The 26,828-nt window shown below is 36.7% G+C and overlaps 1 protein-coding gene across 1 annotated transcript in view; it reads right to left on the bottom strand.

The window, feature by feature from the left end:
- LOC124368681 (angiotensin-converting enzyme-like) overlaps positions 1-23,072 on the bottom strand; it is a 68,057-nt gene extending 44,985 nt beyond the window's left edge. The window contains exons 1-4 of the mRNA XM_046825965.1: positions 22,961-23,072; positions 9,340-9,483; positions 4,164-4,322; positions 1,509-1,611 (exon numbers count right to left, since the gene is read on the bottom strand). Of these exons, the coding sequence (XP_046681921.1) occupies positions 1,509-1,611; positions 4,164-4,322; positions 9,340-9,483; positions 22,961-23,014 (460 nt within the window). The 5' untranslated portion in view covers positions 23,015-23,072. The remainder of the gene's footprint in view (positions 1-1,508; positions 1,612-4,163; positions 4,323-9,339; positions 9,484-22,960) is intronic.
- Between the last annotated feature and the right edge of the window lie 3,756 nt (positions 23,073-26,828).

Here is a 26,828-nt window from a genome sequence, read left to right as displayed (position 1 = left end):
CAGTTTGTGGGTCAGGTCTGTAACACACATCCACTTCACAATTAGAAAATCTCATACCCCCCGGGTTTTCCGCTAGTGGGCCAGTTTGTGGGTCAGGTCTGTAACACACATCCACTTCACAATTAGAAAAATCTCATACCCCCCGGGTTTTCCGCTAGTGGGCCAGTTTGTGGGTCAGGTCTGTAACACGCATCCACTTCACAATTAGAAAAATCTCATACCCCCCGGGTTTTCCGCTAGTGGGCCAGTTTGTGGGTCAGGTCTGTAACAAACATCCACTTCACAATTAGAAAAATCTCATACCCCCCGAGTTTTCCGCTAGTGGGCCAGTGTGCGGGTCAGGTCTGTAACACGCATCCACTTCACAATTAGAAAAATCTCATACCCCCCGGGTTTTCCGCTAGTGGGCCAGTTTGTGGGTCAGGTCTGTAACACGCATCCACTTCACAATTAGAAAAATCTCATACCCCCCGGGTTTTCCGCTAGTGGGCCAGTTTGTGGGTCAGGTCTGTAACACGCATCCACTTCACAATTAGAAAAATCTCATACCCCCCGGGTTTTCCGCTAGTGGGCCAGTTTGTGGGTCAGGTCTGTAACAAACATCCACTTCACAATTAGAAAAATCTCATACCCCCCGAGTTTTCCGCTAGTGGGCCAGTGTGCGGGTCAGGTCTGTAACACGCATCCACTTCACAATTAGAAAAATCTCATACCCCCCGGGTTTTCCGCTAGTGGGCCAGTTTGTGGGTCAGGTCTGTAACACGCATCCACTTCACAATTAGAAAAATCTCATACCCCCCGGGTTTTCCGCTAGTGGGCCAGTTTGTGGGTCAGGTCTGTAACACGCATCCACTTCACAATTAGAAAAATCTCATACCCCCCGAGTTTTCCGCTAGTGGGCCAGTTTGTGCGTCAGTTCTGTAACAAACATCCGCTCCAATATTAGCAAATATCGTACTACCCTGGTAGTTTTGCAATCGTACTGCCATTCAAAACTCATGAAAAATAATGCCCAAAACATATGTGTAGCGCAAGCATACTTACAACATGGGCTAACATTTATCTCCTGAGAGTAAGACAATCCATCCCACTGTTATTTATGCGTTCCGTAAAACCTTTCCAAAACCGCTGTCGCACAAATCAAAGTTGTCAACAGTGTGATATCAGTATTCATATCTAGTTAGGTCTACCTTCTGTATTTAACTACCAAACACATAGATCACTCGTTTGGAATATAACCAGAACTCTGAGACGTATTCTCACCTGGTTTGTCCTAAGTATTTAAATTGCATTCTGAGAAAATATATTTTTTCTAAATTCATAACAATATTATAATTTTTCTTTTATTATTATTTACTATTAAATATAATTTTTTAGGAAGACGAGTTTATATGATACATCATTCTGATAGATAATACCAAACTTAAACTCTCAATTATGCGTAGTATGTAGTTTAATAAACTTCATTAAAAATTTACGTTATATTATTGAGAATCATGAACTATTACCTGGGACAAGTGAGAGATCACAGTAGGGCGAGTTCTGGCCAGAGTACGGACACACACGTGTTGTCGTGTACAGGTCCTTCATTTCCTGGATTATATGTTGTAGCTGTAACAGAGGTTTCGGTGCAACCTTTCCATCCATTTTATTTTCATGAAATTTCAGTGCAATTTAAATACATAAATGACATCGAGGTTTTCCTAAACATCACTACACAGTTACATTCTTGAAATATTTCCTCGTCGTTGTGAAGAACTATTTTCAGTCAAGTGATGTTAAACCTAAATTGAATCCGTTAATTGAATGATGTTAAATGACTGTGGAAGTTGATCGAAGATGGCTCTTCACGGTGAGGCAAAAACATAACAAGAATCTAATAGAGTTGGCGATGTTCCGACGTGGTTCACACAATCCGGTAGTCTCTTAGGTTTTGCCTCCAACTTAAGAAGTTTAGGCACGTAAGCCTAAGAACTAAGATGACATTCACATTTTTGTTAAACATTGGAGCGTATGCCTATTGCAATGCAATGCCTCTTAGAGCCTGTGCTGACTAAGAGTGTTCTTGAAAGTCATCAGAAGGTTAATTACAGAGGTCTACTAACGTTGTTCCTTATCTAACTAATGTTTTACCAAAAACAATATTCAACTGGATCTAAAACAGCAAAAGTTTTAAGGATTTGAATTTTGGATACTATACCGTGTGTTCCAATTTCTATGCACACTGAAGGAATATTGTAAAACATAAGACATACAGAAATAAATGGACAAGGTTTTGTGTAATAACAATACCAATAAATCAATGTAATTAAGTTAATTATTGGTTGCGTCGTTCACTCGCTGTGCTCGAAAAACTGATTTAGACCAAATTTTCAAACTGTCACAGTTCTCTTATTACTACCTATATTGTAGCGTTTTTACATGAAATATGCATGCAATGTCTTCTAGATTTTAAATATTATATTAAAACATTGTTTAAGACCAGATAGCACAGAGTGTTTCATTGCACTTATTGTTGGGATCACCTCTTTCAAAATACTCCATTTAATTTTAATAAAAAGATTATTTTATTCCCATAACTGTAGGACTGGAAAACTTGTAAGGATTTACAATCAGCTGTTTTAACAATGTATAATTATATATAAATATCAGGTGATCAGTCAGGTTTACCAACAATACGACTAATTAAATTAAATTTCTCTTCGAACGGCCATACAAAAAACGGCCATGGACTAGAAAGAGCGATATCAGGTTTCAAGTCTCTACGACTATTTTATCAAGACATATCGCACAGATGGTATGGCAGACAGAAAGTCTGACAAACGAACTGACTCTAAGGGCGTCTAAACGTATTGACTCCAAAAATCACCAGGGGGTCCAAACCCATATTCCTAAAAGGATGACTTTTGAGGTTGAAAAGGAGGACATTAGCGATAAAAATTAAGGACAGTAATAAATATTCTTACTTTGCGAAAACAATCATTTATGCAGTATTTAAAAAAGGCACTTTTTAAATTACTATTATATTTGAGCATATTTAATGCAAATTTAAAATCTCAAATTGGATATTTTTACATTTAAATAAAAAAATTATATATTATTAAAGAATATATTAATGGATAAAAGTATTATTTGAGGCTATTACCTTGTATGTGCCATTAGATTGAATTAATTATTGTACGAATTTTTTTTACAATACAAAAAGTACTTGCTCTGCCGGGACATAAGATATTATCACTATTGCAGAAAAACATGTAACGTATTTTAACAAAATTAACTCGTAATATATAAATAGGAATTCAAGGGGTGTGAGTCAGTGACACTATAGACAACACTCAACATACAACTGAATCTAACAGCAGTTCACACGGAGGTAATAGCGCCAGTGCAGCTGAGCTGATAGAGACAACAGTGAGTCAGTGACACTATAGACAACACTCAACATACAACTGAATCTAACAGCAGTTCACACGGAGGTAGTAGCGCCAGTGCAGCTGAGCTGATAGAGACAACAGTGAGTCAGTGACACTATAGAAAACACTCAACATACAACTGAATCTAATAGCAGTTTACATGCCAAGGCATTACGTGTGCGCAGCAATAACTTTTCTAGGTCTATCTCGGGACTTGGGAACAATTTTATGCGATGCTACTATTTTGAAACATTTATGCGTTAGCCAAATTTAACATAATTACATAATTTTCAAAAGCCGGGAGGACAGGAGGACGCCCCCAGCTAAAAAAAAGTGGAGAACATATCCTGCTAAAGCCTGACGTCTGATCACCCTGAACAGGACGTTCCTTGGAACAACAGGCCCTTGAAAGTCAAGTTTCAAGGGGCGACGAAACGGTTTCAAGGTTGTAATTTTGTTGAGTTTCACATGTAACATTTTGAGTTATTTATCATCGAATATCCAAAAGCTTTGAATACATGCCTTTTTGCTGTAACATTCAATTTTGATTTTTCTATATATCGTTCATCTCATCTAGACCTTCAAATATTTAAATTTGTCCCTATATTTAGCAGCTTAACTGATATTTACGTTATTTACAGAAAATCAAACATCTTCAACAATATCCCTCAATTTCATCATTAGTAATAGCGTTAAGCTTTTGTCACACACGAGCTAAATGCCCTGTGCAGGGACAGGGTGGCTCCATACCTTCGTCATGTCATAGTCTGCTAGCGCGGCTCGCCCTCTAGTAGTCAGAATCTTCAGCTGCCTGTACACCTGCGGATCTGTGAACCGAGACCATGCAAACGTTGACGCTCTCCTCCAAGATGCCTTCTGGAACCGAGCTTCTCTTTCTTGTTCTTCTTTCTGCAGGAACATCCACATTGAGGTGACTCTGGTTACTAGCTTGTGTGATGATTAAACTTTGAAAATTGAAATTACAATGCCATTTTCATTGATTAGTGTTGATAATGGTTTGCGTGAATTGTATTAAAACAACCGACAGCCCCCGTCTTAACACCAAAAAAGTATTGAGCCCGGGGTTTTCCTGTATAATTTAAATTAAAATCACTCATATAAGATAGGCTTTTATATTACAACTAATGTAAGACCAATTTTTACATTAGTGTAACTGTAATCAAGAAAATTATTAAATCTAAATTATTTAGGTTTTTATTGTTAACATACAGTTTTCAGGACCTTTTCGGTTTGGTTTACGAAAAATCAACTCGACTGAAGAAAGAATCTGGTAGATCAGGTAAAAATTCATTAAACAAAATTCGTTTAAAAAATAAAGAGAAGCATTGGAGGTGTAATTATTGACTTTGAGACAGCCTTCGATTTTATAGACACAATATTTTGTTTCAAAAAGTTAGAATTCAGCAGAAATAATACCCTCATATAGTTTCCTAAAATAATAGAAACCAACAAGTTAAAATTTCTGATATTTTAAATAATCCTTTCCTTATGAAAGCAGGTGTGCTCCAAGGTTCAGTAATCTTCTCGGTTTTACTTTTGGTTTTAATAAACTATCTGTTGGAATTGTATTTTCGAGGCCAAATATGCGTCTTTTCCTATGATATTACCTTTTGTGACTCATTTGCGTATCCCCATAATACATTACAAATTATTGCACAGGTTTTAAATATCATAATACAAAGTTTTATAAAAATAGAATGAAGGTAAACATAGGTAAGACTAAATTCGGAAATTTCAACCCTAAATGTTTTGATTTTACTTTTTATATAGCTCGTATTTGTACCACAAATCATTCAGATTGACAAACAGTTTAATTATTTCAAATTTTCAATATTATCTAGGACAAACATTTAAATTGTGCTAATCATGTATAAACGTTCAATAAACTTAAATCAACCGTGAGACAATTTGATTATTTCAGAATTTATGCAGTGGATAAAATATTTGTTTGCTCTGCTACAGTCGATATTGCAGTAATTATGCAATGCAAAGTAAGGAAGTATGTATAGTGCGTGGATTAAAAAATTAGGAAAAAGAAAACCCAAGTAATTCAAATAATTACTTTTAAAAATTAGAAATAGTTAATATCAGTTTAACTAATTGTCTATGATAAAAGTTGCAATACTACTACTACTTCTTTGCTTGAAGGTTAATTTTGACGATGGAAGGATTGTGAAGGAAACAGGATTTTTCCGGACATTTGCCATCGTTCAGTGAAACAAGAAATCAGTAACACTACGTTTAGAGATCTGCAATCTGATCTTTTCTTCAGGTAAAGAACTAACCTAATACATAATTAAAAACTAGGTTAAAAAATAACCCAATTTGACAATAGAGGAGAAAAAGGCCATGTCGATCCTTGGGAAAGACGACACGGTCAAAATCTTACCAGCCGATAAAGGCAACGCTACTGTTGTACTTGACTCAGTAGCATATAAAGAAAAGATTGCGGAAACTTTACATACTGGCAAATATACAGTTTTAAATAAAGACCCGACTGATTCATTTGAACGAAAAGTAGCAAACCCCTTAAGAAAACATAAAGAGTTTTTTCAGATAAATTCAGATCTAAATTAACTCCCCACCACTCCAAAATCCCCTACGTGTATGGCCTTCCCAAAATCCACAAACCCACCATCCCTCTCCGGCCCATCATTAGTTCTCGTGATTCACCTTGCAGGGAATTGTCTAAAGTCCTCTCGGACATCTTAACGCCACTGGTAGGAAAAACTTACTCTTTCATCAAAAATTCCAGGGATTTTGTAGAGAAGTCAAAATCCCTAAAGTTGACTGAAACTGACAAACTGGTAAGTTTTGATGTCGAAAGTCTATTTACAAATGTACCAGTTCCAGAAACTCTCGGAGTTATTAAATCACGTCTCAAAGAAGACCAAACATTAAAGGATAGAACTAAACTTCCCGTGCCAGTAATTATGGAACTGTTAGAACTATGCACTCAATGCAATTATTTTGAGTTAGAAGGTAAAATGTACCGTCAAGATGAGGGGATGACAATGGGTTCTCCACTGTCTCCTATTTTCGCCAATATTTTTATGGAGGAATTCGAGCGAAAAGCTTTGGCTTCAGCTCAGTTCAAACCGAAGATTTTGTGGAGGTATGTGGATGATACCTTTGTTATTTTTTTCTCATGGAGACATTGAATTAAATAATTTTTTGAATCACATTAATAGTATTTCTCCTTCCATCCGCCTCACAATGGAAGTGGAAGTCCAAAACAAGCTTCCCTTTTTGGATGTGTATGTATTAAGAGATAGGGATGTCCTTAAGACAACTGTTTTTCGAAAGATAACACACACAGGAAAATATTAAAATTATCAATCCAACCATAAAAAATCTGTCAAAGAAGGAGTAGCCTACTCGTTGTTTGATAGAGCAAAGAGCTTGTGCTCAGATAAAGATGGACTAAAAGAAGAATTTAAGAAAATTGAATCGGATCTCAGAAGCAATGGATACCCTCAATTAGTAATAAATAAGTGCAAACGAACCAGAAGAATCATTCCTGAGTCAGAAAAACAGAATTGTGATAAATTTGCGTTTATTTCAATCCCTTATGTGCCGGGATTATCGGAGAAAATTAGAAGAGTAGGTAGAAAGTACATTAGAACCGCGTTTAAAACATACAACACTCTTAGACAAAGTCTCGTAAAAACAAAACCAAAAAATGGCACACAGTATTCCAAAAACTGTGTTTACAATATAAAATGTAGTTGCAATAGGGAATACATAGGCGAGACAAAAAGACCACTAAACGTAAGGATAAAAGAGCACAAAGAAAACACGAGAAAGGGTCTCACAGAAAAGTCAAAAATTGCACACCATTGTTGGTCCGAAGACCATCATATGAATTGGGATGAAGCCAACATAATACATCGGGAACCACATTTCTTCAAAAGTAAATTAATTGAGGCAACATACATTAAATTGGCAGACCAACCATCAGTCGAGATTAGGCCGCTTTGGTTGCCAATTCTAAAAAATGAACTAAAGAGAAAACCACAAGTATCAAACGGATCAGATATTTGTAATAAACCAATGTGGAGTCACAATATGGGTTTAAGAAGTTCATCTCGCATGAACCAATAATAACGAAAGGGCCCATTCCTGTCCCCCTTCCCTTTTATTTCCGCCATCTTGTTTTAGCCAGCCGTGACGATTACCATTGGCTAGTCCCTCTGGTCAGTCGTAGGTGGTTAGTAGACGAGTGAAGACGTATTGTGACCGGTATTCCGTAGTTCTGTTTTAATGATTAGTGTTTTGTATAGTTGTTTATTAAGTGCATGTTTATAGAGTTAGTGAATTTGACAAACAACATGTAGGTTGTGATTCCTGACTTAGGCGTGCCACAACGCTTTGGTAAGATTTGTTTATTTTAACCTAGTTTGTAATTATGTATTAGGTTAGTTCTTTACCTGAAGAAGAGATCAGATTGCAGATCTCGAAACGTAGTGTTACTGATTTCTTGTTTCACTGAACAATGGCAAATATCCGGAAAATCCTGTTTCCTTCACTACTACTACTTTTACTACTACCATTGCAAATGTTTTGTACAGCACTGGAAGTAGATTGAAAGTATCAAAAATGCTTTTGCTCAATCTTTTTAATATTCAGATCAAAATATTTCAGTCACGACAAAATTTGTTTTAAATGTGTAAATGTGACAATCCTTTCTTTTCGCGTGAAAGAATAGCTGCTTTCACACTTAAACATAGACTTATTCAGTTTGGCTCAATATAAATAAAGTTTTTTGATCCCCCCAAATGGGGTATTTTGGGGAAAATCAAAATTTTTAAACAGGAAACCTCATTTAAACATTTAGCAAGTGATGCCTCATTTTAAAGGCATTATAAAAATAAGAAGAATGACACAAACTAGAGGTCTCTAATGTTACTCTGTCAAGTTGGTAGCTAATTACAGTTTGAATTGTTTTATAAAACCCCCACCGTTTAAGTTACATTTAAAGTTATTGTAAGGCAGATAAAACATTCACTCACTATTTATTTGAGAACGACACGAAATCATAAAAAAATTATTGCTAGAGTCAACAAACATCAACAACCATGAATAACATATTTGTTAGGTTTTGTCTGACCAAAGCTCATTGGGAAGTCCTAGGAATGCCAATAGCTGGTTTTGCCATGTCATATTTTAGTTACTGAGACACATTCAGACCAGCTTCTGTATCAAAGTGGACTGAATCTGTCTCACATACCAACTGGTAATCAATAAGGGGTTCCTATTTAAAAAGTTTGACTTAGCCCCACAATACATCACATTGGAGGGAGGCGGTCAAACATTTTCATACATCAAAATCTCCTTAGTTGGTCATATGAACATACCTTAACTAAATCACTACATCTCATAATATGTATGTATCATAATAATGTATACTTCATAAGAAAGGTAATATGAGGGGGCGGCTTTTAAGACACCCAGTATAATACAAGAATTGAAATAAATTATTATTAATTGTTTGCTGACTCCCTTATCGAGAAGCAAAAAGAAGAAGCGAATTGTTACTTATTAACATATAAAAAATTAATTGAAAAAAATAAATAAACCCGTAAATTATTTAAAAATTTAACTTCCTGTGATATAAAAAATATACGAATATTTAGTCTATATAAAGTGTAGGTGTTACATTTTCTAATAGAGTTAAAAGTGTTTATGTTTAATACAATTTATTTAATTTGTGTTATATGCAAACGGTGTATTGTAAATGATACTTGGACTTTCAGTATTTAACTGAACGCTCAAAATAATAGCTTAGGCCATAACACTGTTTACGGCCTTCATAATCAATGAGCGAAATGCACATTTCCTATATATTTTTTAATTCGCTATGACGTACATTTAAGTTGATTTTGCTGAGTCATAATACTGTTACCATTTTGGCTTTGTTGTACTCCGTGAGATTGGTAGAGTACGCCCACTGCGCCGCCTTGACGCGATAACACATGTCCGAGGCCTGCTCGTTGTACTCCTGCAGGAATTGTGACGCCTCCAGTACGTTGTCGTTAAGCCCGACATGCTATAACAGGTTAATACTACTTCAAAATGAACCTTATTTTATTCCATTCATTTTATTTTTAAAGAGTAACAAGGGATCTCGGTCTGCATCAGACCCAGTTTTATATTTTGTTTTTGTTTACTATAATAAAGTTGTTGGAATTCTTTTTATCAGTAATATGCTGTGGGCTTTAAAGCCATTAAAATATAAGCCATTAAACATAAAGCAATTACAAAACTAAAAGTTTTGATAAAAACCAGAGAAATAAGCCTGTGTGTGGAGATCGAGACGTGATAAGTAGCACGAATATGTACTCATCAACATAATAAGTAATGTAAAATCTTCGTATGGAAAAACAACGTAATGACAACATGAAATGCAACTTAAGTGTACTCGTAATATAAAAAAACAAATACATCATAGCTACAACATGCAAGTGTTTGACAATACGATGACAACCAGATAACAACCGCAGACATGATATGTGAGAATGGATGAGCAAACCTTCACGCTTTATATGTATTAACTCATTTTATGAAAGTACTCGTATGTTTTAAAACATACATAACTGTTATTCCAAATTGATTTCGAAACAGTTGACTATACTTAAAGCCGTTCTAGTATAACGCAGTCAGATCCTACATGCTGCAAAGTGTAGTTTACATAATAATAATAGTGGTATGCATTTTAATTCACAACCTATTCTTAATAAAGGACAGACTCAATAATAGGATAAGAGTGTGAATTGAATTGTACATAGGTGTGATAACATAACAAATTAAATACATTCCATTTGTTTTTTTATGTATGGTGAATTTATGTATAAGTTAATGGAAACCACAAAAATATTTTATGTACTTGAAAGATTTAGAATTGTGATTAACTTTGATATTATTCTCAGGAAATGGACAAAATAAATTAAACAGATATTTTGAAGGTTACGTTTTGAGGTGTGTTGGTGAGTGTCCGGTAGCAGAAATGACGAAAGAGACAATAGATAGCTGCAATATATAGTAAGGATAAGAAGAAAATTACCTAGATGAATACATACGTTTGGAGTCGACAACTGATAGAAGATAAAAGTTTGTCTGAGAGACGGTAGCAAAACACTCTCTCTCTCTCTCACTCACTCACTCACTCACTCACTCTCTCTCCCCCCTCTCTCCTCTTTACTTTTATCTCCCCCTTCCTGTCCCTACATTTACCACCATCAAAAGACACTGTCTCAACACAATCCTACAAAGTTACAACATCATGACACCTACCCACTGTCAATGCTTTTGATGACCATAGGTTAAACAATTAAGCTAATGTGCATACAAAGAAGTTATAAAATATTCTAACTCACCCTTACCTATGTTAAGTAACCATAAGGTTACTTTCTAACCAACAACTGGATTACTTATTGTATAAATAAGGGACTTATATTTGGGTCTGCGATATTCTGTTCTTGAAATAAGAGTTAAATACTTAACTACGTTCTAGAGTTAACATTTCGTGGCTTTATTGTTTTTGTAATGATCGTCACTATAGTAATTGAACAATATCGACTATATGTAGAATATCCTTGGTGTTAACTGTCCAGCGATTTGTATCTCCCTATGCTATCTTCGATTTGCTCTAAATTCAGTAGCTCACTCTGTAGAACATATTGTAAACATCGCTTTTCCCGATTAAAAATTATATTCAAGTGTGAATTAACTGCGCTCACCCATGCACAAATTCCATATGTAATTATTGATTAAACTTAAGATTTGTGAATAATATATTAAACATTTAAAGTAGACTTATTCCTTATTTTAAAGTATTACAACGCATTGATTTAATATTACATTCAATAAGTATTTAACACTGTCAACCAAATTGAATTCGCTACAGTTACATAGTTTAACTCCATGTAGGCAATATCAGTCGTGATTATTAATAAATATAGATTATATACGTATACGTATAAGTAGATAGTAATATGTCGAAATCAATGCAAAGCACTTTCCAAAGTACCATAAAAATTAAAACAGAGAATCTGTTAAAAGTTAATGAAAAATCTGTTAAAAAACAAATGAAAATCTATAATGTAGCCAAATCTGTTTGGAATCATATGAAAATCTGTTAAAACAACTTTAAAATCTTTATTCTACACGTTATTGATGAAAAATACAAGACTTGAAGATTATTGAAAAAATACTATAGAAACATTAAACTATCTCCTGCAAACCAATATAGTGATAAAAGGGTTGTTTAACCTATCTCTATACTATTTTTTCAATAATTTTAAAATGTATAGCTAAAATTTGTCCTTAATAAATTAAGCGCAAAAACTTTGCTGTGCTTGTTGAAAAAAAGACACTTTCGAACATCATTATAACAGACATTACAATCCAATGATTCATTTGAATAACAAACATCTTGAAGACAAGGAACTGAATAATTTACGAAACTGGGCTGAAGAAAACCAAATATTAATGATCACCGAAACATGTATAATATAGAAAAATTACAGAAATTAAAGAAAATGTTTAAAGAGATAAGAGAAATATTGAACTATTTAATGATGAAAAATCAGTTAATAGCTAATAACTTATGTATTCAATCTGCTGGTAAAACAAGACCTGAGATTATCGAACAAATGGACGAATCTCAAAAAAGCATTAATACAATTTTCTACTGTTTAGTTGAAGTTTTATCATCATTTAGAGGAATGTTTAAGCAATTTATTTTAACAAATTCTAGCAACAATTTGATGTCTCTTTCCAAATATAAAAACTGATCGAAAAATTCATTAAAAAAATAATAGAAATAGTAAGGGATATTTATCCTTAGAGTGCGAATACGAAAGAACTTTAATGAATGGCGAGACACAAACTTGTCCAATGTGTTTCACTATAAAATGACAAAACCTTTAACGTAAACGATTTTATCATCAAACAATTCAACAAATTATCGCATCGAGAACAAACGAATAATCCAAATAAAGGTTCTGGTTGGACATTAAAACGGTGCAAATAACTAATTTTGAGCCTCAATAAACGAGAAATTTTAAATGCCGGATCATATATCTATTTACCAAAGGAAATAAAAAATAAATAAACCTTGTATGAACCTTAAAAATAAAGATGATTATTGTTTAATTTATTCAATCAGATGTGCTATTGAAAAACCAAAATTTGATCCTGAACGAGCAAAACAATACGAAAAATGTGTAACCTACATATTTTCTGGGTTTGACTATCCAATGCCAATTAAGAGGACAACTGCTTGAAAATAGAAGTTATTTTATGTATAACTAACCAAAAATCTCCATAAATATCTCTAGTTATGATGAAAAATTCAATATAATATGCTTGTTTCTCTGCAAATGTCAGAATTATATGATGCGAAACTAAATATTGATTTATTGCATGTAAAACAAGAAGAAACATATCACTATGTTTTGTATACCGATTTAAGTAGGCCTGTTTATTATCAATTATCTACATCTCACTGAGTTTTGATAACAGATTTAAGTAGGCCTGTTTATTATCAATTATCTACACGTGGACATACAAATTTTCATTCATTCATTCATTCATTTATTTCAACACAAGATAGATAGATTTTAACACAAGTATGAGGACCAAAGCCACAAACGACTTCGGAAGGGTTTATACAAGCTAATGAACAACTCAGTATTTTGTAAACCTATGGAGAATGTAAGAAATAGCTGTGATATCAAACTAGGAAATGAAGAATTTTCAATGAAACAAGCGAAGAAATCGAACTTGTTGCTTACAGTTTTGCTGACAATTGTATTGCGAGCCACGTGTACAAGCAAAATGTTAAGTTTAACAAGTCGATCTACATAGTATGCTCTGTTATAGACCTTCAATATTGCTAATTTCCGAGTTTTATCGAAGTAACTACTTGTTTTTGCTGGATTTGGATGTATGTTTTGCACGGGAGAAACACTGCCGTTTCTCGTCATGCAACGTCACGTGACACTTGTTCGATTTCAGTGGCTATCCAGGCGTGCTAGAGAGAGGTTATTTAGACAAAACTCACTATTTCAAACACTTTTAGTGGCTATCCAGGCGTGCTAGAGAGAGGTTATTTAGACAAAACTCACTATTTCAAACACTTTTAGTGGCTATCCAGGCGTGCTAGAGAGAGGTTATTTAGACAAAACTCACTATTTCAAACACTTTTAATGGCTATCCAGGCGTGCTAGAGAGAGGTTATTTAGACAAAACTCACTATTTCAAACACTTTTAGTGGCTATCCAGGCGTGCTAGAGAGAGGTTATTTAGACAAAGCTCACTATTTCAAACACTTTTAATGGCTATCCAGGCGTGCTAGAGAGAGCTTATTTAGACAAAACTCACTATTTCAAACACTTTTAGTGGCTATCCAGGCGTGCTAGAGAGAGGTTATTTAGACAAAACTCACTATTTCAAACACAGTTAATGGCTATCCAGGCGTGCTAGAGAGAGGTTATTTAGACAAAACTCACTATTTCAAACACTTTTAGTGGCTATCCAGGCGTGCTAGAGAGAGGTTATTTAGACAAAACTCACTATTTCAAACACTTTTAATGGCTATCCAGGCGTGCTAGAGAGAGGTTATTTAGACAAAACTCACTATTTCAAACACTTTTAGTGGCTATCCAGGCGTGCTAGAGAGAGGTTATTTAGACAAATCTCACCATTTCAAACACTTTTAGTGGCTATACAGGCGTGCTAGAGAGAGGTTATTTAGACAAAGCTCACTATTTCAAACACTTTTAATGGCTATCCAGGCGTGCTAGAGAGAGGTTATTTAGACAAAACTCACTATTTCAAACACTTTTAATGGCTATCCAGGCGTGCTAGAGAGAGGTTATTTAGACAAAACTCACTATTTCAAACACTTTTAGTGGCTATCCAGGCGTGCTAGAGAGAGGTTATTTAGACAAAGCTCACTATTTCAAACACTTTTAATGGCTATCCAGGCGTGCTAGAGAGAGGTTATTTAGACAAAACTCACTATTTCAAACACTTTTAGTGGCTATCCAGGCGTGCTAGAGAGAGGTTATTTAGACAAAGCTCACTATTTCAAACACTTTTAATGGCTATCCAGGCGTGCTAGAGAGAGGTTATTTAGACAAAACTCACTATTTCAAACACTTTTAGTGGCTATCCAGGCGTGCTAGAGAGAGGTTATTTAGACAAAACTCACTATTTCAAACACTTTTAGTGGCTATCCAGGCGTGCTAGAGAGAGCTTATTTAGACAAAACTCACTATTTCAAACACTTTTAGTGGCTATCCAGGCGTGCTAGAGAGAGGTTATTTAGACAAAACTCACTATTTCAAACACTTTTAATGGCTATCCAGGCGTGCTAGAGAGAGGTTATTTAGACAAAACTCACTATTTCAAACACTTTTAGTGGCTATCCAGGCGTGCTAGAGAGAGCTTATTTAGACAAAACTCACTATTTCAAACACTTTTAGTGGCTATCCAGGCGTGCTAGAGAGAGATTATTTAGACAAAACTCACTATTTCAAACACTTTTAGTGGCTATCCAGGCGTGCTAGAGAGAGGTTATTTAGACAAAGCTCACTATTTCAAACACTTTTAATGGCTATCCAGGCGTGCTAGAGAGAGGTTATTTAGACAAAACTCACTATTTCAAACACTTTTAGTGGCTATCCAGGCGTGCTAGAGAGAGCTTATTTAGACAAAACTCACTATTTCAAACACTTTTAGTGGCTATCCAGGCGTGCTAGAGAGAGGTTATTTAGACAAAACTCACTATTTCAAACACTTTTAATGGCTATCCAGGCGTGCTAGAGAGAGGTTATTTAGACAAAGCTCACTATTTCAAACACTTTTAATGGCTATCCAGGCGTGCTAGAGAGCGGTTATTTAGACAAAACTCACTATTTCAAACACTTTTAGTGGCTATCCAGGCGTGCTAGAGAGAGGTTATTTAGACAAATCTCACTATTTCAAACACTTTTAATGGCTATCCAGGCGTGCTAGAGAGAGGTTATTTAGACAAAACTCACTATTTCAAACACTTTTAGTGGCTATCCAGGCGTGCTAGAGAGAGGTTATTTAGACAAATCTCACCATTTCAAACACTTTTAGTGGCTATACAGGCGTGCTAGAGAGAGGTTATTTAGACAAAGCTCACTATTTCAACCACTTTTGTGGCTATACAATAACTAAGTGGAAACATCTTTTGTTAGAAACTGGAAGTGTCGTAAAAAAGTACTCTAGCTAGAGTCTAGAGGATCAAATGAGGAAAGAGAAGTAATAGTATGCGCACCATTGCCCCACTCTACAGGTCAACCGAAATCACTAAGGGAGGTTGAACTTGAAACTGGTTTTCCAAAATCTTCAGTACAAAAAATAATTAAGAAAACAAAATTACATTTTACAAAAGTCACCAAGTCCATAGTCATCTTGAACATGGTCCGGACAGGAGAGTGGAATTTTGTTCTCGTATCATTGAGTTTCATGAGCTAGATCCGAATTGGCATACTCAAATTGTTTTTTTCAGAGGAGTCCATTTTCTACCACAATGATTCTTTGAATAGGCATAACTTGTCATTATTATAATACCGGATATCCACACATTCTTGAACAGACTCTACTCAAATCAAAAGGAATTACTGTTTGTGCAGCTGTCACTTATAATGGGGTGCTATCTCACGACGTTTCAGACAGTACAATGACTGGGAATATGTATGAACAGGTTTTAAATGAACAAGTCTTGCCTCATTTTACAGTTACAGAAATGGATCAAGCAATCTTCCAATAACATGATGCTCCTCCTCATTTCGCAAATCCTGCCAAGCGATTACTTAATGACAACCTTCATGGCCGTTGGATTGATCGTGGAAGTGATTTTTTAGATTGGCCACCCCGATCCCCAGATTTAACTGTGTGTGATTTCTTTCTATGGGGTTACTTAAAAGAACAAGTTTATACTCGTAGCTTCAATAAAGATGAAGAATTAAAACAATCAATTGAAGAGGAACTTCTCCGGATACCGCAGAATTTCTTTGTAAGAGCTTACGATTCGTTTGTTAAGTGCTGTTATCAGTGTGTCGCTGTTAATGGATTACAGTTTGATTAATTGTGGACTGTAACTGTAGATTTCTTTTAATAGGCTATGTTCTAATTTTCTGATTGAAATGCTTTATTTCTCTAGAATATAACAATAATAAAAGTATTCGTAGTTCAAGTTATAGTACATGTATAGTACAGTTATAGTCTTATGTGGTGCACGAACCATGTAAAATCGGTCGTTTTTAGTTCTTTAAGACTTTTAGTTATTTACAAAATGGAAAATCCGTTACATCACAGTCACATAAAACCCAGACTTTACATCTATCCACACGTCTGGACTTACAACTAATCTACCAGCTCAGTAGCAACATTCAACATCTGATGTATTTATTAAAATAATTCTATACTAATAAAACATTACACACACACACACACACACACACACACACACACCACACACACACACACACACACACACACACACACACACACACACACACACACACACACACACACACACACACACACACACACACACACACACACACACACACACACACACACACACACACACACACACACACACACACACACACACACACACACACACACACACACACACCACACACACACACACACACACACACACACACACACACACACACACACACACACACACACACACACACACACACACACACACACACACAACACACACACACACACACACACACACATTTCTGAATTTCTTGATAATTAGGACTGGATCGTATTATGTTGGTTTTATTGGTATTTCTTAATAATTCTGTCTACAATATCGGGTTGATATCCATTTTTGAGAGCTAGATATTTTATTATTCTCATTTCTTTACTTCTGTTCGCAAGTAAGAACGCAAAAACGATCTCAAATAATAGTAATTAGCAACACCCTTAAGTACGAAAATATGAGTCTATACCCCTTTAATCGGCCTATTCAATATAATATGACTTGTGAAAATACATACAAAAATAACAATTATAGATAAACTCTAAAATTTAGATTTCAATGCATTGTTTGTGCTAGCAGATTTGGCGGGTTAAAGCCACCTTTATACTATAGGTGTAAGACAACTACTGCAGGCAGAAGATTTTCCGTTGATACATGAGATCATGCATGCAATGGCGACATCTAATATGATATGTTATTACGATAGCCGTTATTCCCGTGCTGATTACAGTTACTATATAATAATAATAATAATATTATTATTATTACACAATATATACACAATATAATATATAGCTAACACAAGGTCTGCCGACTGTCAATAGATACAATACCGAGTTTTTTAATAAAAGTAATGTCCTGGATAGTTAACCAGAATTCTAAGAAGTCAAGCCGATGAGCAATGGTCAGCACACGGAAAGTGACCACAGGTTTATATTATTACTTCATGGTCAGCAAGCAATGATAACCGTCACCAAACATTCAGACCTGTACTTTGCTCAGGTGGTCAATCTAATATGTGCCTTTGAGAGATCTGGCATTTGAAACATTTCATAAGTTAAGTCTAAGATTTGTGTTAATACTTTTGCAAGCTCAATTTTAAAGATTGTATTGCTTCAAATGAAAGCTTTACAAACTTAGGCTTTCGGTTCCGGATAGAGACCCTCTTAGCCTCGTAGTTAATTACATAGCTCACGACATTTGTATTGTGTGGGGGAACCCGGCTGTGAAGGCAATGTTGCTCTGCGAGTTGCGTGAGGCCTTATCGTTCATCTTACTGCTCACCTTGTCATAATTGATATTTGACAGCGGAGACCTGAGAGGGTTGAGCGTACATGTCCCACTTTAACTTAAGTTGGTCTGCGAGATCGTGAGGCCTTATCGTTCATCTTACTGCTCACCTTGTCATAATTGATATTTGACAGCGGAGACCTGAGAGGGTTGAGCGTACATGTCCCACTTTAACTTAAGTTGCTCTGCGAGATCGTGAGGCCTTATCGTTCATCTTACTGCACACCTTGTCATAATTGATATTTGACAGCGGAGACCTGAGAGGGTTGAGCGTACATGTCCCACTTTAACTTAAGTTGGTCTGCGAGATCGTGAGGCCTTATCGTTCATCTTACTGCTCACCTTGTCATAATTGATATTTGACAGCGGAGACCTGAGAGGGTTGAGCGAACATGTCCCACTTTAACTTAAGTTGGTCTGCGAGATCGTGAGGCCTTATCGTTCATCTTACTGCTCACCTTGTCATAATTGATATTTGACAGCGGAGACCTGAGAGGGTTGAGCGTACATGTCCCACTTTAACTTAAGTTGGTCTGCGAGATCGTGAGGCCTTATCGTTCATCTTACTGCACACCTTGTCATAATTGATATTTGACAGCGGAGACCTGAGAGGGTTGAGCGAACATGTCCCACTTTAACTTAAGTTGGTCTGCGAGATCGTGAGGCCTTATCGTTCATCTTACTGCTCACCTTGTCATAATTGATATTTGACAGCGGAGACCTGAGAGGGTTGAGCGTACATGTCCCACTTTAACTTAAGTTGGTCTGCGAGATCGTGAGGCCTTATCGTTCATCTTACTGCACACCTTGTCATAATTGATATTTGACAGCGGAGACCTGAGAGGGTTGAGCGTACATGTCCCACTTTAACTTAAGTTGGTCTGCGAGATCGTGAGGCCTTATCGTTCATCTTACTGCTCACCTTGTCATAATTGATATTTGACAGCGGAGACCTGAGAGGGTTGAGCGTACATGTCCCACTTTAACTTAAGTTGGTCTGCGAGATCGTGAGGCCTTATCGTTCATCTTACTGCTCACCTTGTCATAATTGATATTTGACAGCGGAGACCTGAGAGGGTTGAGCGTACATGTCCCACTTTAACTTAAGTTGCTCTGCGAGATCGTGAGGCCTTATCGTTCATCTTACTGCTCACCTTGTCATAATTGATATTTGACAGCGGAGACCTGAGAGGGTTGAGCGTACATGTCCCACTTTAACTTAAGTTGGTCTGCGAGATCGTGAGGCCTTATCGTTCATCTTACTGCTCACCTTGTCATAATTGATATTTGACAGCGGAGACCTGAGAGGGTTGAGCGTACATGTCCCACTTTAACTTAAGTTGGTCTGCGAGATCGTGAGGCCTTATCGTTCATCTTACTGCTCAACTTGTCATAATTGATATTTGACAGCGGAGACCTGAGAGGGTTGAGCGTACATGTCCCACTTTAACTTAAGTTGGTCTGCGAGATCGTGAGGCCTTTTCGTTCATCTTACTGCTTACCTCGTCATAATTGATATTTGACAGCGGAGACCTAAGGGGGTTGAGCGTACATGTCCTACTTTAATCTGTACTGCTCTATATAAAATAGAACCTTGCTTATAAAACGGTTTCTTTACACTATATGTTGCCGGAATCTGGATTAGATTTATATTTGTACTAGTGGATAGTGGACACTAACCCCTTGGGCTTGGAACACTTAAATGGCCAAAGTAGTAAAGACCAAAATTATAATCTTGCAAGATCGAATTTTTCATCAGAACTGTAATTGTTTGATTGTTGTTCTTGACTTTACGTATATATGTTTTCAAAATTATAATGAATAATCACTAAAACCCCCTTTTTAAATTATTTTATTGCCATACACATGTTTCGGTATTCAACCATCGTCAGTGAACATTAACCTCTAAATAAACAATAAACTACTATATATACATATGGGGACCATTTAAACAATGTTAAACTCATATATCACAGTTGTAATTTTGATTATTATTCTGTTTTAATATTTTTATTTCAAAAATTCGGTTTGTCTGATTTTCCATATTGCCATTAAAATGTTAAAATGTTATGAGGCTCTTTATTATAATTTATATTGATAAGTAGTTATATCGTGTTAAATTGTTCTCCTTGCCTTTCAATATCTAAACTTTCCGCGTTCTTTTCAACATTTTTGTATTTCTGGTTAGTTTCAAATAAATGTTCAGCGAAACATGATTATATTGTAGACATGTTATTTGTTTTCAAAACTTATACATGTTCTTTAAACCTTTTATCAAAATTTCTGCCACTTTGTTTAATATAATAGCTTTGGGAACCGAGTGAAAGGCACACACACACACACACACACACACACACACACACATTTCTAAATTTCTTTATAATTAGGACTGGATCGTATTATGTTGGTTTTATTGATTTTTCTTAATAATTCTGTCTACAATATCGGGTTGATATCCATTTTTGAGAGCTATATATTTTATTATTCTCATTTCTTTACTTCTGTTCTCATCATTCATTGGTATATTTAACATGTTGCTTATCATTGATTGAAATGGTGCCAATTCGTGTTTCCAGTGATTATTAGAGATCGATGGTATTAGAAGATATGTTGGGGTTTTTATAATAAATTTCAAACTAGTGATTTCCATTAAGATTAGAAATACTTATATCAAGAATATTGACCTTTTGGATATATTTGGAAACTTGATTGTTGGTGATAAAGAATGCTTGGTTCTCATCTTATATATTATTAAAACACTGTTAATATTTCAATAAAGCCATATAAATTAGATAAAGCATTGTTCTTCTACTTTTACAATAACAAAGTGTGGTAATACCTGTGAAATAATTGCCATGCGGGTTTGATTAAACCTTATGCATTAACTATAAACGTGACCTACTTTGTACAGTTTAACAACAAGATTGCCTATATTTTTCATACAGGTTTTGTTCAGCTCCTATTTCATTTGAATTTGGGGGGTCAGTTGAGCACATTAAATTAAATGAGAATAAGACACAAAAAACTAAAATTAAGCAAGCTTGTTAAAATTAGCTTATTAAAATAGTTTGATTCAAATATGAGATTTTCAACCCCAGGCTGAAAACAATTTCTGGGTTTGAATTTTTACTATTAATCGACTTATACCTAATGGCACTGGTTTTATGTAAATTCCAAAAATAACTGTTCATAGAATGGAATAATCAAATAAATACAAAATTACAAAAATATTTGACCTGAGTGGAAGTCAGTAACAAAATTTAACACAAAACACATTATTATACATTTTCTATTGTTATTAAACAGGAGAATAGCATAATTAGAGTTTCCTTAGCTACCCTAGGGTTTCTGTTGAACATGAATAGTTATTTATAGAGTTGTTATAGGGAGATATCACATGTGCACCGACAGTTCAATTGTATAATTAATTACAATGATTTCCAGTATTCAAAATCTGCCAAGATAATTGAATGCAATGTTTAACAAGTAATTTACATTTTCAGTATAAATGTATAGTTAAAAGCGAAAATATCTTTTACGTGCGTTTGGAATGTAAATATATAAGCAATGTAAAATCGAATCGTATTCCAGCTGCGATTAAAAAAATAAATATAAGTCTAACTATATGATTTGGGCAGGGGGCTTAAAGATCAATAATAATATCGGTTTAGATTATGTCAAAAGAGTGAAAAATGAACAAGTTACGCATAAAGCATGTAGATCATTTTGATGATTGAGAATGGAATAACTGTAATATTTTATCCATGACACCCAAAACATTTTAGCTTAATCTACCTCGCGCCAATCTAAATTTTAATCAGGAAATACATTACAAACTGTTACTTCATTTGCGGTTGAAGTCTCAAGAATACATAATATGCTCAATAACTAGGAAAGGACAATGGACTTTTTGTCAGTGGATAACTAATGGATTTGTGTTCGATCTTTTTCACTTAAGTGACCACCTGCGAGGTTTGCATCAAAGAAAACTATTTAGGATTTAGTAACTTAACAATGTTTAAAGACACGTCTTTGTACTACACTAGTATGTGGAAAGGCAATTATATTTATAATCTAAAAAATAATTAGTTTAAAATACAATAACACTGTCTAGTCAAATTCTAAAGGATTTCTAAAAGGCTTTTATAACATCACAATAACCAGAAAATATAATCAGTGAACTCAAAGTCATCTGTATATTTCCAAGAAAATACATTCAGCTAAAGAGTAAATATGGTATAATTCAAGAAGGACGATACTATTGCGCAATTTATAAGGTAAGCATTACAGCTCACAAAACATTAGAAGCTAATTGCAATTGAATGTCAAAGCAGTCCTAAAATATATATGGTTTTCAATCGTGGTCACTTAAATTAGAATAACTAGGATTAATATCACTTCCCCTAGTTTAAACTACATTAAAGAGAGCAACGAATGAAGGGTTAATTAGGCATGTATGATAACAAAGATAGTAAGGCTATTATTCTAAGTAACGAATATATACATTAAAATAACTATTATATTATTTACACCAACTAATGTAATAGTTATAAACCCTGGGTTTTAGCTCCAATATTGCACAAAGCAGTATCATTAAACCTGGTATAACAAACTGTATTCACTAACAGAAAATAGCTATACAGGAAACTTCGAGGTCTACATGAGAAGTCGGAAGAGTGAAAATCCGTACCTCAGGAACGGCTTGCGGAGCGGAGAGAAGAAAGAGGGCGAAGAAGACGAGCATGGCGTGCACGACAGACGACACTGCCTGTGCCAGAGGACTCCACCACTTTGTCGCGTGGCCCACAATTAAACAATGACGAAGACGAAGGAAACAAGCAGCGTTGCGTGAACATAACAACATGCGGAGAGCTGTACCGTGGCGCTCTTCCGTTAGCGTGGCGTGCAGGTTGTAGGAGGCAGGAGGCACAGCGGGTATCCCCTGATTGTGCCTCTACTGGCATTGAGGACCACTCACTATCGGCACACAGAGGTTCTGTATGCGTGGCCTGCGGGTTGTAGGAGGCAGGAGACAAAACGGTTATCCCCTGATTGGCCTCTAGTGGCATTGAGGACCACTCACTATCGGCACACAGAGGTTCTCTAAGTGTGGCCTGCGGGTTGTAGGAGGCAGGAGGCACAACAGTTATCTCCTGATTGGCCTCTAGTGGCATTGAGGACTACTCTCTATCGGCACACAGAGGTTCTGTATACGTGGCCTGCGGGTTGTAGGAGGCAGGAGACAAAACGGTTATCCCCTGATTGGCCTCTAGTGGCATTGAGGACCACTCACTATCGGCACACAGAGGTTCTCTAAGTGTGGCCTGCAGGTTGTAGGAGGCAGGAGACAAAACGGTTATCCCCTGATTGGCCTCTAGTGGCATTGAGGACCACTCACTATCGGCACACAGAGGTTCTCTAAGTGTGGCCTGCAGGTTGTAGGAGGCAGGAGACAAAACGGTTATCCCCTGATTGGCCTCTAGTGGCATTGAGGACTACTCTCTATCGGCACACAGAGGTTCTGTATACGTGGCCTGCGGGTTGTAGGAGGCAGGAGACAAAACGGTTATCCCCTGATTGGCCTCTAGTGGCATTGAGGACCACTCACTATCGGCACACAGAGGTTCTCTAAGTGTGGCCTGCAGGTTGTAGGAGGCAGGAGACAAAACGGTTATCCCCTGATTGGCCTCTAGTGGCATTGAGGACCACTCACTATCGGCACACAGAGGTTCTCTAAGTGTGGCCTGCAGGTTGTAGGAGGCAGGAGACAAAACGGTTATCTCCTGATTGGCCTCTAGTGGCATTGAGGACTACTCTCTATCGGCACACAGAGGTTCTGTATGCGTGGCCTGCGGGTTGTAGGAGGCAGGAGGCACAACAGTTATCTCCTGATTGGCCTCTAGTGGCATTGAGGACTACTCTCTATCGGCACACAGAGGTTATGTATGCGTGGCCTGCGGGTTGTAGGAGGCAGGAGGCACAACAGTTATCTCCTGATTGGCCTCTAGTGGCATTGAGGACTACTCTCTATCGGCACACAGAGGTTCTGTATACGTGGCCTGCGGGTTGTAGGAGGCAGGAGGCACAACAGTTATCTCCTGATTGGCCTCTAGTGGCATTGAGGACTACTCTCTATCGGCACACAGAGGTTCTGTATGCGTGGCCTGCGGGTTGTAGGAGGCAGGAGGCACAACAGTTATCTCCTGATTGGCCTCTAGTGGCATTGAGGACTACTCTCTATCGGCACACAGAGGTTCTTGTATGCGTGGCCTGCGGGTTGTAGGAGGCAGGAGGCACAACAGTTATCTCCTGATTGGCCTCTAGTGGCATTGAGGACTACTCTCTATCGGCACACAGAGGTTCTGTATGCGTGGCCTGCGGGTTGTAGGAGGCAGGAGGCACAACAGTTATCTCCTGATTGGCCTCTAGTGGCATTGAGGACTACTCTCTATCGGCACACAGAGATTCTATAAGTGTGGCCTGCAGGTTGTAGGAGGCAGGAGGCACAACGTAATTTAAATTAATTATTCATTTTTGTTTTTTAAGCTTTGGTTCATTTCATATATTTAAAAAAAGTTATAATATATATTTGTAATAATGGTCTTCTTTTCATATGGATACATAAATAGAACACAGCATCCTTAAGCATATCTTGATCCTCCTGTGGTTTATAGCAAATTAACCATACTGAATTAAACGTCAATTAAATAAGAGCGTTTGGTCAAACAAATACATAAAGCCATATAAATATTAAAATCCGTACTCATATCAACAAAAGCGACAGTTCTTAAACTCCCAAACATTTGGAAAACATCGATGATGAAATTGATCGTGAACAAACAATTTTGTGTAATAATGTATTGATTTATACAGTGTAAAGGATCCATAACAAAAATAATATAGAGTTTCAAGGTAAGCTAATCAACTACAAAAACCCCCTTTTGGACGAAGCGTTTACATTGTGAGTTGAAAAGTTGAAATGATTACTTTATTTCACTAGATATACGTGTGCTAAGAATTCTTACTCTTACTTTGATAGATTGTTTTTGTCACTACGAAGATATTTTTAAAACTTCTTATGTCAAACGTTAACGTTCTGCAAATGTGAAGATAGATAGGCAAATCTGGAGGTTATTGGAACAAAGCTTTGTCACCACGGTTATACTCCTGAATAGTGCCACTTCAAAAGCATTTTTAAAATTGTTAAAATAAAGCCTTAATGTTCTGCAAGTGAGAAGATATATGAAAACCTCTAGAGGTAGTAGTTGGAACTCTCTCAGTTCTGCCGCGGTAGTTTGGTCACTTAAATAGTGTCACTGTCGCAAACAGTCATGTCCGCTCTGATGCCGTTCCCCAGTGCCCAGTTTGGCTTTCTTAACCGTTATTTTGATCAGAGACATTCTTTTGCAACACCCCTATTGGTAACCATCGTACCGGCGCGGCGAGGTTAATCCATCCAAGGTCTATCGAAGATAAAAGTTTTTAGGGGATATTTTTGTATTTTGAAGTGTCATACCCGTATGTAAGGGTTATTTGCCTTCAATGTTTGACTTGGACAAATTAAAATCTCTTCAGCTTGTCTGCCTCACCTCACCAACTACTTCAATGCCACGATTCAACTCATCAACAGTAGATGCACTAGATGTCTTGATGACTAAACAGCTTTTACTGTTGTTATACAATTACATAATCTGGACCCACATAGTTCACATAGCGATTCAGGAGACCAGACAGCTCCCATATTACAACATCAAAATTTCTTTGATGGATAGCTTAAATAGAATACATAGTCTATAATCTCTCTAATTATAGGACAATACTGTTGTTCGAGCTTTCAGGAAGATCGAGAATCCCGAGGTGTCGATGCAGGCGGGTTGATGTCAGCTCGAGGCAGGAGGGTGGACGACAGCTTGTGACAGGCAGGTGGATGACGGATGTCAGCTAAAGGCAAAGGGATGGATGTAAGCATAAGGAGGGAGAGTGGTTGGTAGCTCAAGGTAGGCGGGTGGATGACAACTCATCGCAGGTGGGTGGATGACAGCTCAAGGCAGGCGGGTGGATGACAACTCATCGCAGGTGGGTGGATGACAGCTCAAGGCAAGCAGGTGGATGTCAGCTCAAGAAAGGCGGGTGGACGACAGATCAAGGCAAGGAGATGGATGACAACTCATCGCAGGCGGATGGATGCCAGCTCAAGGTTACGTCCAAGATGCACGCTGGTTTTCTGAGTCAGGCGATCGGCGCCGGTCAGCGCCGAGTCGGCGTGCGTAAAATTCCACGTTGTTAAGCAGAAGTGGCCACACTGCACCTGCGCGCTGACTTTCTGCGCACTGGTAGTCTGACTCCGATTTTTACCGGAATGATTTGTTCATTCTGGTTTCAGACGACCTGCTAGTCGGAAAGTGATTTTCGTGTGTGTATTGAGTGTTGTTTGTTTTTTTTTTACGATGGATATCGATGATTTAGTATCAAAAGTGCAACTTAAACCTCCGATATGGGATAAGCGACTTAAAGAACATTCCAATAGGAACATCGTTGATGCCTGTTGGCGGCAGATT

Source organism: Homalodisca vitripennis, chromosome X (genome assembly GCF_021130785.1).
Source record: "Homalodisca vitripennis isolate AUS2020 chromosome X, UT_GWSS_2.1, whole genome shotgun sequence".
Classification (NCBI taxonomy): Eukaryota; Metazoa; Arthropoda; class Insecta; order Hemiptera; family Cicadellidae; genus Homalodisca; species Homalodisca vitripennis.
The sequence above is the reverse complement of the archived record's forward strand: the minus strand, read 5'-3'. Positions and strand labels throughout refer to the sequence as shown.